Source organism: Hyperoodon ampullatus (genome assembly GCF_949752795.1).
Source record: "Hyperoodon ampullatus genome assembly, chromosome: 2".
Classification (NCBI taxonomy): domain Eukaryota; kingdom Metazoa; phylum Chordata; class Mammalia; order Artiodactyla; family Ziphiidae; genus Hyperoodon; species Hyperoodon ampullatus.
Genome location: NC_136915.1, coordinates 9,792,760 through 9,806,964, shown reverse-complemented (window position 1 = coordinate 9,806,964; position 14,205 = coordinate 9,792,760). Strand labels below are relative to the sequence as shown.

Genomic DNA, 14,205 nt, shown 5'->3' with positions numbered 1-14,205 from the left:
GGTGCTGAACTGTAGGTGGGTGCCAGCTTTTGCATGCTTCATCCCCACAAGACTCCATGAAGAGAGGAGATGGCTTTTCTCCTTCTGGGAGAGGGAATCATGGTGAAAAACCTCAGTTCAAATCCCACCTCTGCCGCTTGGTTGCTGTGTGACCTCAGACAAGTGGCTTAGCCTCTCTGAGTTGCAGTTTCCTTAGATATACAATGGGCATAATACAGCGACGACAGAAATGCCCCAGTTTCAACAACGTTCCCCTTTTTATTCTTTATCCCACTCACAGCGGTTTGTGTCCAGCTGTTTTTCTCATTCCTTCGCTGTCTCCCTGAGGCAGAGACCGTGTCTGTTTTGCTCTCCATTAAATCCCGCAAAGGCACAGCACCCAGCCCACTGCAGGCCCTCTGTGCGGTCCTGTCAAGGGGTTGTGGATGTTGAGGGAGATGAAGCTGAGGTCTGGGTGGGGATAAACACTGGTGTGAGGACTCAGGGGATTTGGGAGCAGAATTCTCAATGTTCAGAAGAATCCCACCATCCCTTGGGTTTCAGGGGTGCATCTGCGGAGAACAAAGGGTCCGGGTTCAAATCCTGCCCCCGCCACCCACTGAGTGCGACTTTGGACAAGTTAACTCAGCGCCTTTGAGCCAGTGTCCTCAGCCATTAAAAGTGGCTCGTGATAGCTTTCAGCTTTGGGGGCTGCTCGGGGGTCTGGGCTCGCTGCGAGGGCAGCTCCGAGGGAGAGGAGGGCGGGACCCCGTGCCTCTGCTGGGAGGCCTGGGACGCCAGAGGTCTTCACCCCCCCTTCCCTTCTCCTCCCCGGGACAGAAGCTCGCCATTTGCCCCCCTAGGGGAGGGGAGGCCAGCGGGTGTCAAGTGCCCCTGAGCTCTTATTTTATAAACTTGGCTTAAGAGTAAATCCCGGGGCCGCTGACCCTCCCCAGCTGCTCCCTGTCCTGGGAGTTGATTAAGACGAGGCCATGTTGGGTTCCAAGGGCTCATAAATCCACCCCCTCCCCAGGCTGCTTACCCCACGCTCCTCTCAACCCCCTGCCTCCCGCCCACCCCGTCCTTACCCGCATTTGGGCACTGGGTGGGACTCCTGTCCTGTCAGCCGTCTGGGGTCACCCCCAGGTGACTCTGGTGAGAAGCCACCCGGACCAGCCTCTGAGCTGTACCTGCCAGGTTCCTGGTCGGTGACTCTGGGTCCCCAGAGGGGGCCGGGCAGGGCACTGGAGGAGGAGGGACAGTGGCTGTAGCAGCTCCAACTGGGCAGCTCCTAGCCAGGAAGGGCCCCCATCCCTCCACTCAGCACTCTCCCTCACCTCCCACCCCCAGTGGCTCAGTTCCTGGAAGGCTCCATCAAGGTGACCAGCCCTGGCCTCCCTGTCACCATGGAGACGCACCTGGGTCCTAAGACGGGAAGATGCCCAGCCTGGCTCCCCAGGGACTCGCCTGAGGAAATGCACAGCAGTGCAGAGGCTGCACACACACACATATACACGCGTGCAGAGAGAGACACATTCACTCAGACACGCACAGAGAGAGACACACAGTGAGGCACACGCACACCGGCCTGGGCCTCACCTCACAGCTCAGTCCTGGGTGGTTTTGAGGCTCTGGGTGAAAGTCCGGGTCTCGCCGACTCTTGGACTAAGTAGCCTCTGTGTTGAAGGTTCTGGAACCCTCAATGGCTCAGTCAAGGAAACTGGGCTCATCTCAGCCTCAGAGAGGCTATTTAACCACCTCCCATCCTGTCCCACCTACGGCCATGAACTTTCATTCATTCGCTCAACAAATAACACTTGCATTGCTGGGCACTGAGATATGAAATGAACAAGGCAGGATCAAGGCCCCCGGGAGCTCCCTGCTCAGAGGGGTGGGGTGAGGAGGACAGGAAGCAAACCCCTCACAGTGTCTGGGGAGAGGTGGGGTCTCTGAGCACAGAGCATGAGGCCAGTCCCCCAGCCCACCAGGGGCATCCTCAACAGACCCCCAAAAGGACGTGGCCAAACCTCAGCATCCCACCTGGGTGTATAGACATGGAAGACAGTGGGGCACAGCCTTCATGTCGCCTCCCTCACCCTAGCCCCTGTTTCCCTCTCCAGGGTGTCCTTCCAGCCATGCAGACCGTGCTGGCCTTCCCTGTTCCCTGTCTGCTGGCTTTCTTGTGCTCCCAGGCACCTGGACCGCTGCGCCTTCCAACAAGCCCCTACCCCCACTTTAAGCTTCCCTGTTCTTGTCCAGAAGTTCTCAGAGTCCCGGAGGCACCTCTCTCATCCTCAGCCAGGCCCTAGGAAACTCTGCAAGCCCCAGGGTCCTGTTCCCCGTATGAGATGGAGGTGGGATGGGGTTAGGCAGGGAGCAGAGAATGAGAAAGGAGGCCAGGGATTTCCTTCACCTCAGACTGACATACTCAGAAATTAGATGGATGGATGATGGAGTGGGGTGGATGGATGGATGGATGAGTGGATGGATGGATGTGAGGAAGGATGGATGGACAGACAGATGGGGTGACAAGGGAAGACGGAAGGAAACCAGGATGACAATGACTACCAGACAAGAGTGAGATCTGATACGGTGGAAGATGCCTGAACAGATGCTTATCTCTTCTCCATGAAGGGAATCTCTCCAGCCTCGCCTGGAGGAACACATTCTAAGTCTGTTTTTAGTTCAACAGACAAGAAAGTGTCCCTTGGAGCCGGTCTAATTGCAGACCTTTTGCTCCTGAAGGACTTTTGTGGTCGTGGAGGGTGGCTGATGGAATTCTCCCTCGTAAAGCCTTTCCTGTATTTCAAGACTTCGATTAAAATAAATAAACTGGTTGGACAAGGTGGGGTTTTCAAACTGGACTTTCCCAGAGATGTTTCAAGAGTTGAAAGAACACTTTTATTTTCCTTTAAGAAATATTTCGAAAGTTTTAAAAACTCTAATAAAAAAGTCAAATCCATGGGAGCCGCCAACACATTTGTGTGTCCCGCCAGCTAACCCATTTTGTGCCTTTTTTGGTTATGGGAAAGTTCTGAGATGTCAAGGTAAACAATTGATAAACGTTTATCACCAACAACTACTTATCTGCGTGACTTTTCTCCATACCGGGTCCAGAGCGAAGTACGGAAATCAGTTAGATTCTGGTCTGGCGTGACTGGAGTTAATCCCTCACTCCCACTGGAAAATGTTTGCCTTCCCAGCTCAGCCCTTCTACTCTGATTCGTTGCTTTTAGTGTAAGAAAATATGGAGTTGGACGTGAAATTTGTTCCTTTTACTGGTTTCACACGTGGGGTTCCGTGTTAGGTTTTATTTTTTAAAGGGATATTTCATTGATAATTTTTTAAAGAAAGAGAAGAAACAAAAATAGAAACCCATTAGATTAATCTCCCAGGAGCCTTTTATCTCTTCCTTTCTCTGATTCTCTCCAGCCCCCAGCCTTTCTCCCTCTGTGCTGATCAAGCTGGGTCTCAGGATTCTTAGTTCCCCGTCACCCGACCCTGGTTCTTTTACCAACAGGGGCCTCTCTGGACCCAACGACATACCGTACCGTGGGAAGGAGTGTCATTCTCCTGTGGGTCAAGGTTGAGAATTAGCCCAGCCTCTCTTCTGAGCCCTTTATGGCCAGCCATTCATAAATTTGTCCAACCCCCTATAAGGATTCATGTCTTGGTCCTGCCAGGGTCACTTCCGGGTGTAATGAGTCCCGCGTTTATTACCTGCGGGGTGAGGTCGTGTTTCCTTCCCCAGAGGAGCCCAGCTGCCTGTCTTCCCGGCCCTCCTGCCGGACCACAGCTGGGTGGAAGGGAAGGCTTTGCTCAGCCTCCAGGCACCTCACGGTCAGAACCTCGCAGTCCATTCATCAGTGGGGCTCTAGACCTCAGTGGTGAGAAGCCCAGCTTGTTTCTAGCTCAGAACATTCTGGAACATTGTACAGAAAGAGCTCTGCTACTACTTTTAACTAGGTAGGATCATTGGAATTGGGCCGACGGGAGACATCCTCCTGGAAGCAATACGTAAGAAAGACTTGTGAATCACGCATCCACCAATGGGTCATAAACAGGCTCAGAAACTCTTGGTTCCCTTCAGAGTAGGCTATATATATCCCCTTAACAGATCATATTGTGACTTTGCATACTCTCTTTGAATGGAATCAGGGAGGCCAGTCCTGGGGCAAATTACATACTGAATTTCTGATGGCAATCATTGAATCACGATGGCTTCCTTAATGACCACGTGTTCAGTACTGCTATCCTCTCCTTCCAGATCGTTCTGTGGGGCCGGACTGAGAAATGCCTGAAGGAGACGACGGAGGAGATTCGGCAGATGGGCACCGAGTGCCACTACTTCATCTGCGATGTGGGCAACCGGGAGGAGGTGTACCAGACGGCCAAAGCTGTCCGAGAGAAGGTGAGCAGCCTGCGAGGGGCCGGCCTCAGCTCTGCCAGACACTGTGGCGGGGGGGAATGCTGGCCAAAGAGAACATTCTCACGTGGCCTGGGAGAGAGCTTTGCTTATGGCAGAATGGCTATTTTCAGGGCATCTTGGAGGGCTTTCCTATGAAGCTGGCCCAAGTTGTGTGTGCGTGTGCGTGTGTGTGTTGCAGGGGGCAGGGACTAGGGCATAGGTTGATTACGTAAGCAGACTGATCACCTGTTGTCCCCTTTGGAAGTTTAGATCTTGTGAGTTTCTATCCTAGACCCTGGGGGACAAATGTCCCATTGCCCTCTGGGAAAATCCCCGACTCCAGCCATCTATTTAGACTGAATGCATCACTGAGCTCCAAGAGAACAGAAACCACCATTAGATATCTGGCACATGGTAAATGTTAACTATTTTTATGTAACAATAACCTCATTTATTATAGATGTGCTCTGTGCCAGGTACATTATGTGCCATAAATTATTTCTTTTTTCTGCTTTTTTTTTTTTTTTTTGCCACACTGCACGGCTTGCAGGATCTTAGTTCCCTGATCGGGGATCGAACCCAGGCCCTCGGCAGTGAAAATGCAAAGTCCTAACCAGTGGACTGCCAGGGAATTCCCAGCCATAAATTATTTCTGATCCCCAGACCGACCCTGGTGTGGTTATTAGCCCCATCTTACAAATCAAGACTGATGCTCAGAGAGGTGATGTGACTTCCCAAGACCAGGTCCGTCCTCTCCAACTGCAGGCCACTGGGGCTGCCCGCCCTAACGGCCCCTCAACCCCCTCTTGCCCACAGGTGGGCGACATCACCATCCTGGTGAACAACGCCGCCGTGGTCCATGGGAAGAGCCTGATGGACAGTGACGATGATGCCCTTCTCAAGTCCCAGCACATCAACACCCTGGGCCAGTTCTGGGTAAGTTTATCCTGAGCCTGAGCCAGCCCTGGGCATGTCAGTGACATGTTCCTTCCCTCCAGGGATCCTGGGAGCTGTAGGGGAGTGGGGAGAGGCTCGCCAGGGCTTGGGCTCAGGCCAGGGGGGATGTCCTAGGATAGGGTGACCGGACAAGACGAATGACCGGCTGCCCCAGGAGGCATCTGGACTTTCTGAAATGTGGGGCTCAGTTGCCCTCGGCCTGCACGCCTCCCATCCCAGGAAAGCCTGGTCGCTGGTGTAGTGTGTTGTGTCCAGGCTGGTCTGTTCTCCCTGAGGGGGGTGGTAGAGGGGCTGTTGGAAGCTGTGGCTGCTGCACACTGACCTCCCCACCCACCCTTAGACCACCAAGGCCTTCTTGCCACGGATGCTGGAGCTGCAGAACGGCCACATCGTGTGTCTCAACTCTGTGCTGGCGCTCTCTGCCATCCCCGGTGCCATCGACTACTGCACGTCCAAAGCCTCAGCCTTCGCCTTCATGGAGAGCCTGACCCTGGGGCTGCTGGACTGTCCCGGCGTCAGTGCCACCACCGTGCTGCCTTTCCACACCAGTACCGAGATGTTCCAGGGCATGAGGGTCAGGTCAGTGGCAGGGGACCCCCTCTCTGAGCCAAGTCCCTCCAGCAGATCGGATCAGGGGAAAGACTCATTACACACACACACAGAGCCAAAATCTTAAGATAACCCAGAACCCTTTATCTCTGGCTTTTTGGTCTCATACCTGATTCTCCATCTGCAGGGCAGTGGGGTCCTATAGTGGTTTAGGGTCCTGCTTCGCAGGTCAGGGGGCTTGTACAGAGTTCCCATGCTAAATGCATGCAATGGAATACTACCCAACTATAAAAAGGGAACCAAGTATTGGTAAATGAACAATATGGATGAATCTCAAATGTTGAGAGAAAGAAACCAGAGACATAAAAGTGCATTCTGCATGATTCCATTTGTCTGAAGTTCTACAACAGGCAAAACTGGACAGGGTGATAGAAATCAGAACAGTGGCCACCCCAAGAGGAGTGGGGACATAGCCTGGCAGAGAGCACCAGGGAACCTTCTGGGCTTTTAGAAATGTTCTCTCTCCTTTTTTTTTTATTTGCGGTACGCGGGCCTCTCACTGTTGTGGCCTCTCCCGTTGCGGAGCACAGGCTCCGGACGCGCAGGCTCAGCGGCCATGGCTCACGGGCCCAGCCGCTCCGCGGCATGTGGGGTCCTCCCGGACCGGGGCACGAACCCGTGTCCCCTGCATTGGCAGGTGGACTCTCAACCACTGCGCCACCAGGGAAGCCCTGTTCTCTCTTCTTGATTTGAGTGGGGGTTACACAGGTAAAAATTGATCATGCTGGACACAAGATTTATGCCTTTTATTGTATGCAAATTATAGCTCAGTTTAAAGAAATACTGAAGCCCACTCACCCCTCCTCCAGACCACTTAAATCAACGTGAATGGGAACCACTGGTTTAGAGCTTGTGCTTTGGAGCCAGGCCCCTGGGGTGTGTGTGACCTTGAGCCCGATTAGTTTCCACTTCTGCCTCTGATGCTAATCTGTAGAATGGGATGATGGGAATGTCTACCCTTAGGGTTCTGTGATAGGGATAAAATGGTGTCTAGCAGGCAACACCATATGTGCTACATAGTAAGTGCCCAGTAAATGGTGCTATGATGATGTGCGCTCGTGAAGGGGCATAGGTTATAGATAAATGAAAATGTGGCATCATCCAAAAAACTATTTTCCTTGTTTTTTGCAATGCAACATATGATAATTTTGCTTTCTAAATGATATGCATCAGCTTCTTCCAAACATGAGGATAGCGTGGAAGTGTCATTGTGAGAGTTTCCTGAGAGAGTGGAAGGCATGTAGCGTAGTGCATCCGGGTGGGAATCACTCAGAACACCTTAGTGATTATCACTGAGTCTGGTTTTGCTATCAAGAATCAAAACACCTGCTTTTGCAGACACAGATATGAAGAACAGACTTGTGGTTGCCAAGGGGGAGGCGGGTCAGGGGAGGGAAGGAATGGAAGGTTGGGATTAGCAGATGCAAACTATTATATATAAGATGGATAAACAACAAGGTCCTACTGTATAGCACAGGGAACTATGTTCAGTATCCTGTGACAAACCATAATGGAAAAGAATATATATATGTGTGTGTGCATATGTGTGTGTGTGTGTGTGTGTGCATATGTATAACTGAGTCACTTAGCTGTACAGCAGAAATTCACACAATATTGTAAATCAACTATACTTCAATAAAATTAAAAAAAAAAACAACTCCCTGTTTGGAATCACACCTCAGCTACTGAATGGTGGCGAAATCTTGAACCAGTTTTGTTACCACTCCGAGCTTTACTTTGCTCATCTGTCAAACAGTGAAAATAATACTTACCTCATACGATCATTGAGAGAATTAGAAATAACACATGTAACGTATCTAGTGCAAAGCCCAGGGCATATGAGATGCTCAGTAACGAACTGCTGCTCTTATTATTTTTACTAACAATAAACATCTTCATAAGTGCATAAGTTATAAATCTTCCTAGCAGACTTCAGTCATCACAGATGTATATATTTCCACCTGACTTATATGTAAATTATCATAGGTGCTGAATTTAGAGGAGGCTGGATTAATGACTATTAATGTTCCATGTTGGTTTTTTCCCCCCATGATGTCTTGGTTTGGTTTCTTTTCATCTGGGTATACAGGAAGTGCTCAAACAATGCATATTGGATGGAAGTGCCACAGTGGCGACCCATGGTTCTAATTGGGTGCCCTGAAGTGGGCAGGACATTCACAGACCTTGCATCCCTGTGCCTCTTTCGCCTTCTGGCATAGTTTCCTCTCCATCACTTTAAGAAGGAAATCCAAGGCCTCCCCCAGATCATTTTCCCACAGTGACTCAGAATGTGGGCCCAAGCTGTGGGGACCTAATCCCAGCTCTCTGTGACCTTGGGCAAATTACTTCGCTTTCCTGTGCCTCGGTTTCCTTGTCTGTAAGAAGGGATTGGTAATGGTACCCTGGCGTCACAGGCTAGATGAGCTCCTGTGCGTGAATCAACTAGCCAGCTGGCACGTAGTAAGCACTAGGTGAAGGTTAGTTACCTGTGGATTGCAGGTGAGCCCCGAGGGCTTGGGAGAAGAGCAGTAAAATGTTGATTGGTACCTAACCAACTCCCATTTCCTGAAAGAAGAAGGAAGGAAGAGAGAGAGAGAGAGAAAGAAAGAAAGAAAGAAAGCAAGCAAAGCATTGGCTTCCTCTCCAACCATGCTTAGCAGCTTCCCAGGGTTGAGGGTGGGAGACATGTTTAGGGCAAAACTGATGGGTTTTCTGGCAAGATGGCCATATAGGTGGGTGCTGTTGTTTGTAAATTGCTCTTTACTGATCTTCTTTATGTTCCAGCCACACCAGACACTTTACAAACGCTTCTGCGTTTGACTCTCCACAACCCTGCGAGAGCTCTTATCCCCATTTCTCAGATGAGGAAAGTGAGGCTCTGAGAAGCAAAGTTACTCGCCCAAGACGACACAGATAGAAGTTGGCTGAGCATGCTCTTTCAAGGGGTTTGTGCAGCCTCCATGGGAGTTCGTAGCTCTGCTGGTTCCCCGGGTACCCATCCCACACACCACGGAGGGAAAAGAGAAAGCCCCACCAGCGGGCTTGTGTGAGGCATCCCCTCTGTCAGGTTCTCCCGCAGGGATCTTACCAGGAAGAGCCCCCTGAGCCCACGGAGCTTGGTCTGTCCATCCTGTCTTCCTGTCCCCCCAGCAGCAGCACTGGCCCAAGTGGGGGCTGGAAACCCACACTGTCCACCGTGTCTGTGGGGCTCCAGCGTCATGAGCCATCTCACGCATCCATCTCCACAGGACCCTGAGGCCGGCCCTTCCAGGGTCGTGGGCATCCTGGCAGCCCGTCATGATGGCAAAGGAAGCCAAGGGTTGGGGGCGAGCTCCATGGACTCTCTGAGGTCAGCCAAACCCACGCTGGGGGCCCAGGAGTTGCCTTTTTCTCAGGGTGACATCATCCCCAGGTGACTTATCACCTTCAGTCCCCCTGGTGCCGGAGCAGCTCACCAGCCCTCTGTGGGACTGAGGTCAGAGCCAGCAGCATCAGTCCTGCACCTATAGGCCCAGGAGCGGTGGGACAAGCAGCAAGCAAAGGACAGGGGAGACAGAGCACGGGCCTGGGGCTCCTGCGGGCCTGGGTTGAATCCCAAGTCCCCACCACCTCCCCAGAGCCTCGGCTTCCTTCTCTGGCAGTTGGAGCAAATGATGCCTGTTGATCACTCAGCACAGGCCTGGCACTTAGGGAGCATCATCCCTGTACAGGTCTCAGGTCAGATGTCTCTGAACAGGCATGAGAAGCCCCTGATGTTTGCTTACTCAGCCATTCATTCATTTATCAACCCCATGGAAATGCTCTGTAGATGTTTGAATGAATCAGTGAGTGTATCCATGAATCAGGGAATGAGTGAGTAAACCAGCAAGTGGTAGGGGAATGCCACATCGTTCAGCGTCTACCCACTCAGCAAGCATTTATTGAGCACCTACTATATCCCAGACACTGCACACAGGGCATACAGCAGGGAGCAAGACCCACCAGACTTCTGCCCTTGGGGAACTCCCAGGCTGATGGGGGAGACAGGCCATTCACAGGAAACAAGCGGACAGGCAAGGCCATTCTCGATTCAGTCAAGGCACTTAGCAGGGGGCCGAGATTAGAGGCCACTCTGAGTGGACGGGAGGAAGGAGCCAGGCTGATGGGACAGCTGAGATGGGAAAGATCTTAAGTGACAGGGTTGGCCAGGATCGCTGGGGCAGGGTGAGAAGGAGGAAAGGTGAGGCCCAGCGTGGGTAGGACTGAAAGCAGAGCGAGGGGCCCCGGGAGGGCTTTAGCGGGGCAGGACGGGATGTGAGTGAGGCTTGGGGGAGCCCTCTGCAGTGCTCTGAGGATGGGTCCCAGGTGGGTGGGTGGACTAGAAGCCCTCAATTCTCAAGGGGAGACTCGCTGAGAGGATGAGGAACTCCTGACTCATCCCAGGCGGCAGGGAGAGTGTTCCAAACAGGTCTCAAGTCTCCCACACAGGCGAAGCCAAAGGGATGACCCTGACATGTTAGCCACAGGGGTTTTCAGAAGCACTCGCTTCTCAGGGGAAACCCACGCTGTCTCTTCCTGCCTGCAGGTTCCCCAACCTCTTCCCGCCCCTGAAGCCAGAGACCGTGGCCCGGAGGACGGTGGAAGCCGTGCAGCTCAATCAGGCCCTCCTCCTCCTCCCGTGGACGATGCACGCCCTCATTATCTTGAAAAGGTATGGGGCTGGGGGAGGAAACTCTGGGTCAGGCTCATGCTGGCCATTTCCCCTTCTCCCCGTGGACCCTGGTGGGGAAGAGGCCTCAGGCAAGAGAAAGTACCCAGGTGATTGATTAGTCATGTCTGCCTGCTGTGGGCTTGAAAATGAGAGCAGTGGCCTGTATGCCATGGATATACTATCCTTACTAAAGAGTGGCGGTTCTCAAACTTGTTGGTCTCAAGAACCCTTTACAATCTTAAAAATATTGAAGAACCCAAAGTGCTTTTATCTATGTGAGTTGTATCTATTGTATTAGAAATTAAAACTGAGAAAATATTTTCTGGGATTTATACATTTATTCATTTATATATAGCAAGAAAAAAATCCATTCAGTGTTAACATAAATGATATTTTTGTGAAAAGTAAATGCATTTTCCAAAAAAAAAATGTAGTAAGAAGAATGGCATTATTTTATATTTTTGCAAAGCTCTTTATTATCTGAATTAATTGTAGACAAATGGATGCTCATATCTGCTTCTGATTTTAATCTATTGATGTCACATGTCATGTAGCCTCTGGAAAACTCTACACTCATGAAAGAATGAGACTTCAAAAGTCAAATCCTATCTCAGTAATATAATAAAAATAGTTTGACCTCGCAGACAGACCCCTGAAGAGATCTCAGGTACCCCCAAGGGTTCCTGGGCCACACTCTGAGAACTGCTATTCTAGAGACTAAATCTTGGCCCTAGCCTTCAGGAAGTTCAATCTAATAGGGAAGACTGGCGGTCCAGTGGTTAAGGTTCTGTGCTTCAGCTGCAGGGGCCATGGGTTCAGTCCCTGGTTGGGGAACTAGGATCCCGCATGCCGTGTGGCACGGCCAAAAATAAAATAAAATAGAATAAAATTTTTTAATGAACATCAATTAATGGGGAAGACAGGGATTTCGTTGTCAAAGGCTCGGGATTCACAGAAACATCCCTGGTGGGATTTACCAGGGCAGACCACCTTGGGGGGTAGGCTTTACAGAGGAGACCATCTTCCTCCAAAATTTGCCCAGCATCACATTCCCTAGAACTTTCCAGACTCTGGGCAACAAACCATTCCCATCCCACTCCCACACTGAAGGGGCCATTGCAGGTGCCCCACTAAACACTGTTTTCATGGGCCTCTCATGCTGCAGAGAGAGCTGTGACCCTGGAGCCCGAGTGATTGTGGACTCTTGGCTCCCCTGGGCCCCCAAGCCCCAGCTGACTGAACCCCTCTGGCCTGAAAGGCCTTTTCAGGAGGTGAAGCACCCAAGTGCCTTTATCGGATGTCAAGCCCCAGGAAACCAGGTTCCTCTCTGGCTGCTGTGGACACAGTGGGCATCTGAGGAGCCACTCTTAACTGCAGGCAAGAAACCTCAGGACCCGGGAACACATCAGTCCATCCCCTGTCCTCCAAACTCAAAGCCCGTTCAGTGACACAGAGTAGGGGACTCCGGGCATTCAGTTCACACCTCAGCCTCCCTCAGTCCATCCTGACTGTTGCTTTGAGATGCTACTTGGCCGCCTCTGTGAGCCTTGGAGAGCAGGGACTTGGATCCTCACCGAAGCCAAGCTGATCGTCCACCTCAGGGAGCTTCTTAGAAGCTTTTGGGGACATTCTAGAAAAAAGCTAGTTTGTCTAGAACACCTCAGCACTCTCCAAGTAAGCACCTAGCCTACCATTTTCTGTTCTATCCCCCACTACTTTCCCACAAGAAGCAGAGGCCAGCCCCTCCCCATTCCCTGCACTGCGCCCCCTTTTACTTTCCCCAAGAGAAATCTTCACAGGCTCAACTCTATTGCCACCACCCCCAGGAAGCCTTCCAGATTGCTCCAGCTGGAAGTGAGGCTTTCCCATGTTGCAACTAGAATGGGCCAGGGCCCTTCAATTTCATTCAACAGAGGAACTGAGGGCATCTCTATACTGGGCCCTGTGCTAAGTGCCAGGATCGGAGATGAAATATCTACCACAGAGGCACCCATGGGCTTGACAAGTAAACAGCAAGCACAACTCCGGGGGGTTGTTGGGGAAGCATAGAGCTATGGGGAGCCCCAGGAAAGGCCTAGGGGTGAGTCTGGGAAGTTTCCTACAAGAAGCAAGAAATTGTGTCATGCTGAAGAACAAGGCCTGAAGGTATATGCAGGTGTTTTGCTATCTGGAGGGACATAAAGGGTGAGAAGTAAAACTTGAGGTCCCAGCTGTAGGAAAACATCACTATGCAGTGGACCAAACTGGGCTGAGAATCTTGAGATGGCAGAGAGGACAGGTTTTGGTATCAACTGTATCATGTGCACAGTGTGGCTGCTTAATAAATAATACAGGGAAAAAAAAAGAGGAGGTGACACCCAGTACCTAACTCCTCAGCCCCACACAGTAAATATTTGTTGAATACGTGGCATTTGGAGTTAATTGATCTCTGAGATACGTATGGGTCCTAAAATGCTAAGAGTATGGCTTTGGAAGTTTGTAACACCCACCCTTTACCTTGTAAATAGCTATTTACCTACTTACTTGAAAGCCCTTCCTCCATGGAGGGGTGGGTAGTGGTGGCTTGTCAGGGGAGCTGGTGTGTGGTGGAGAGAGGGGTGGGGAGAGCTTATGGGAACCATCACTTTACTACAACCTCTTGTGTGGCTACCAGTGACCCGGCCACTGGTCTCCCCACTAACCATCTTCTCTTTTCCCTCCCCACTCCACCAGCATACTCCCACAGGCTGCCCTCGAGGAGATCCACAAATTCTCAGGAACCTACACCTGCATGAACACTTTCAAAGGGCGAACATAAAGGCAGGACGCAGAGACAGGCTCAAAAGCCACAGAACCTGAGGGGGCGTGGGCACCTGGGCACACGCCCATGTGACTGTCCCTTGACACACTTCTGCTGGATGAGCAGGACTGCTCCTCTCCTGGGGAGGAATCTGGCTCTGCCCCCAGGCCAGCCCCAGGACCTTTGCACAGGACTGACGGGTGTAACTCTGACCCCCGTGGGGAGGCAAGAAACCAGCCAGCAGCTGCCTTGACACTTTTGTACATTTCTGATTCTGTAGAGTTTATCGTTAAATTGCTTCTCAAGTCTAACCAGCCTCGGCAATGTGCATAGACTATTTCCGGGAGGGTCTGTGCCCACACGCTCCTCCTTCCCCTCCAAAATCCACTCATCCTCAGCTTGTGCAAACTGGTTGAACGGCAGGAATACAAAATAAAGAGAGATGGCTTTTGCGAATTCCTTTGTTGAAATCCTTGACCTCTGGTCCTTAGTGGGCAGTGGGGAAGGGACCAGACCCAACCACAACACCCCATCCTTTGAGAGAGAATTGGTCTGCTCAGGGGCCCCAGCTGCCTCAAGAAGGAGGCAGAGATCGGGAGAGAAACTGGAGCCCAGGCCTGGGGGTACATGGCTCCTTGCCAGCTCTGCCAGGCTCCGCCTGTTGGCCCCACCCAACAGCCATAGGTTGGGGGGGCACTTTGCCTTCCTACATCCCTGGTAGGACCATAGTGACCTAGTCTTCAGAGACCAGCTCTCTGTCCTTCCACAGCCCCACCAGCCACC

At 51.6% G+C, this 14,205-nt stretch overlaps 1 protein-coding gene across 3 annotated transcripts in view; it reads left to right on the top strand.

Moving 5' to 3' along the window:
* The window catches only part of DHRS3 (dehydrogenase/reductase 3), a gene marked incomplete at its 5' end in the record, with an annotated part of 41,426 nt that extends 27,587 nt beyond the window's left edge, over window positions 1–13,839 (top strand). Inside the window, 5 exons of one of the 3 annotated variants that reach the window (XM_079696461.1) lie at window positions 4,247–4,390; window positions 5,204–5,323; window positions 5,685–5,923; window positions 10,518–10,643; window positions 13,356–13,839. In XM_079696461.1, coding sequence (XP_079552587.1) covers window positions 4,247–4,390; window positions 5,204–5,323; window positions 5,685–5,923; window positions 10,518–10,643; window positions 13,356–13,440 — 714 coding nt within the window. In that variant the 3' untranslated portion in view covers window positions 13,441–13,839. The remainder of the gene's footprint in view (window positions 1–4,246; window positions 4,391–5,203; window positions 5,324–5,684; window positions 5,924–10,517; window positions 10,644–13,355) is intronic. The other 2 variants (XM_079696462.1, XM_079696463.1) reach the window with 2 other exon arrangements.
* Between the last annotated feature and the right edge of the window lie 366 nt (window positions 13,840–14,205).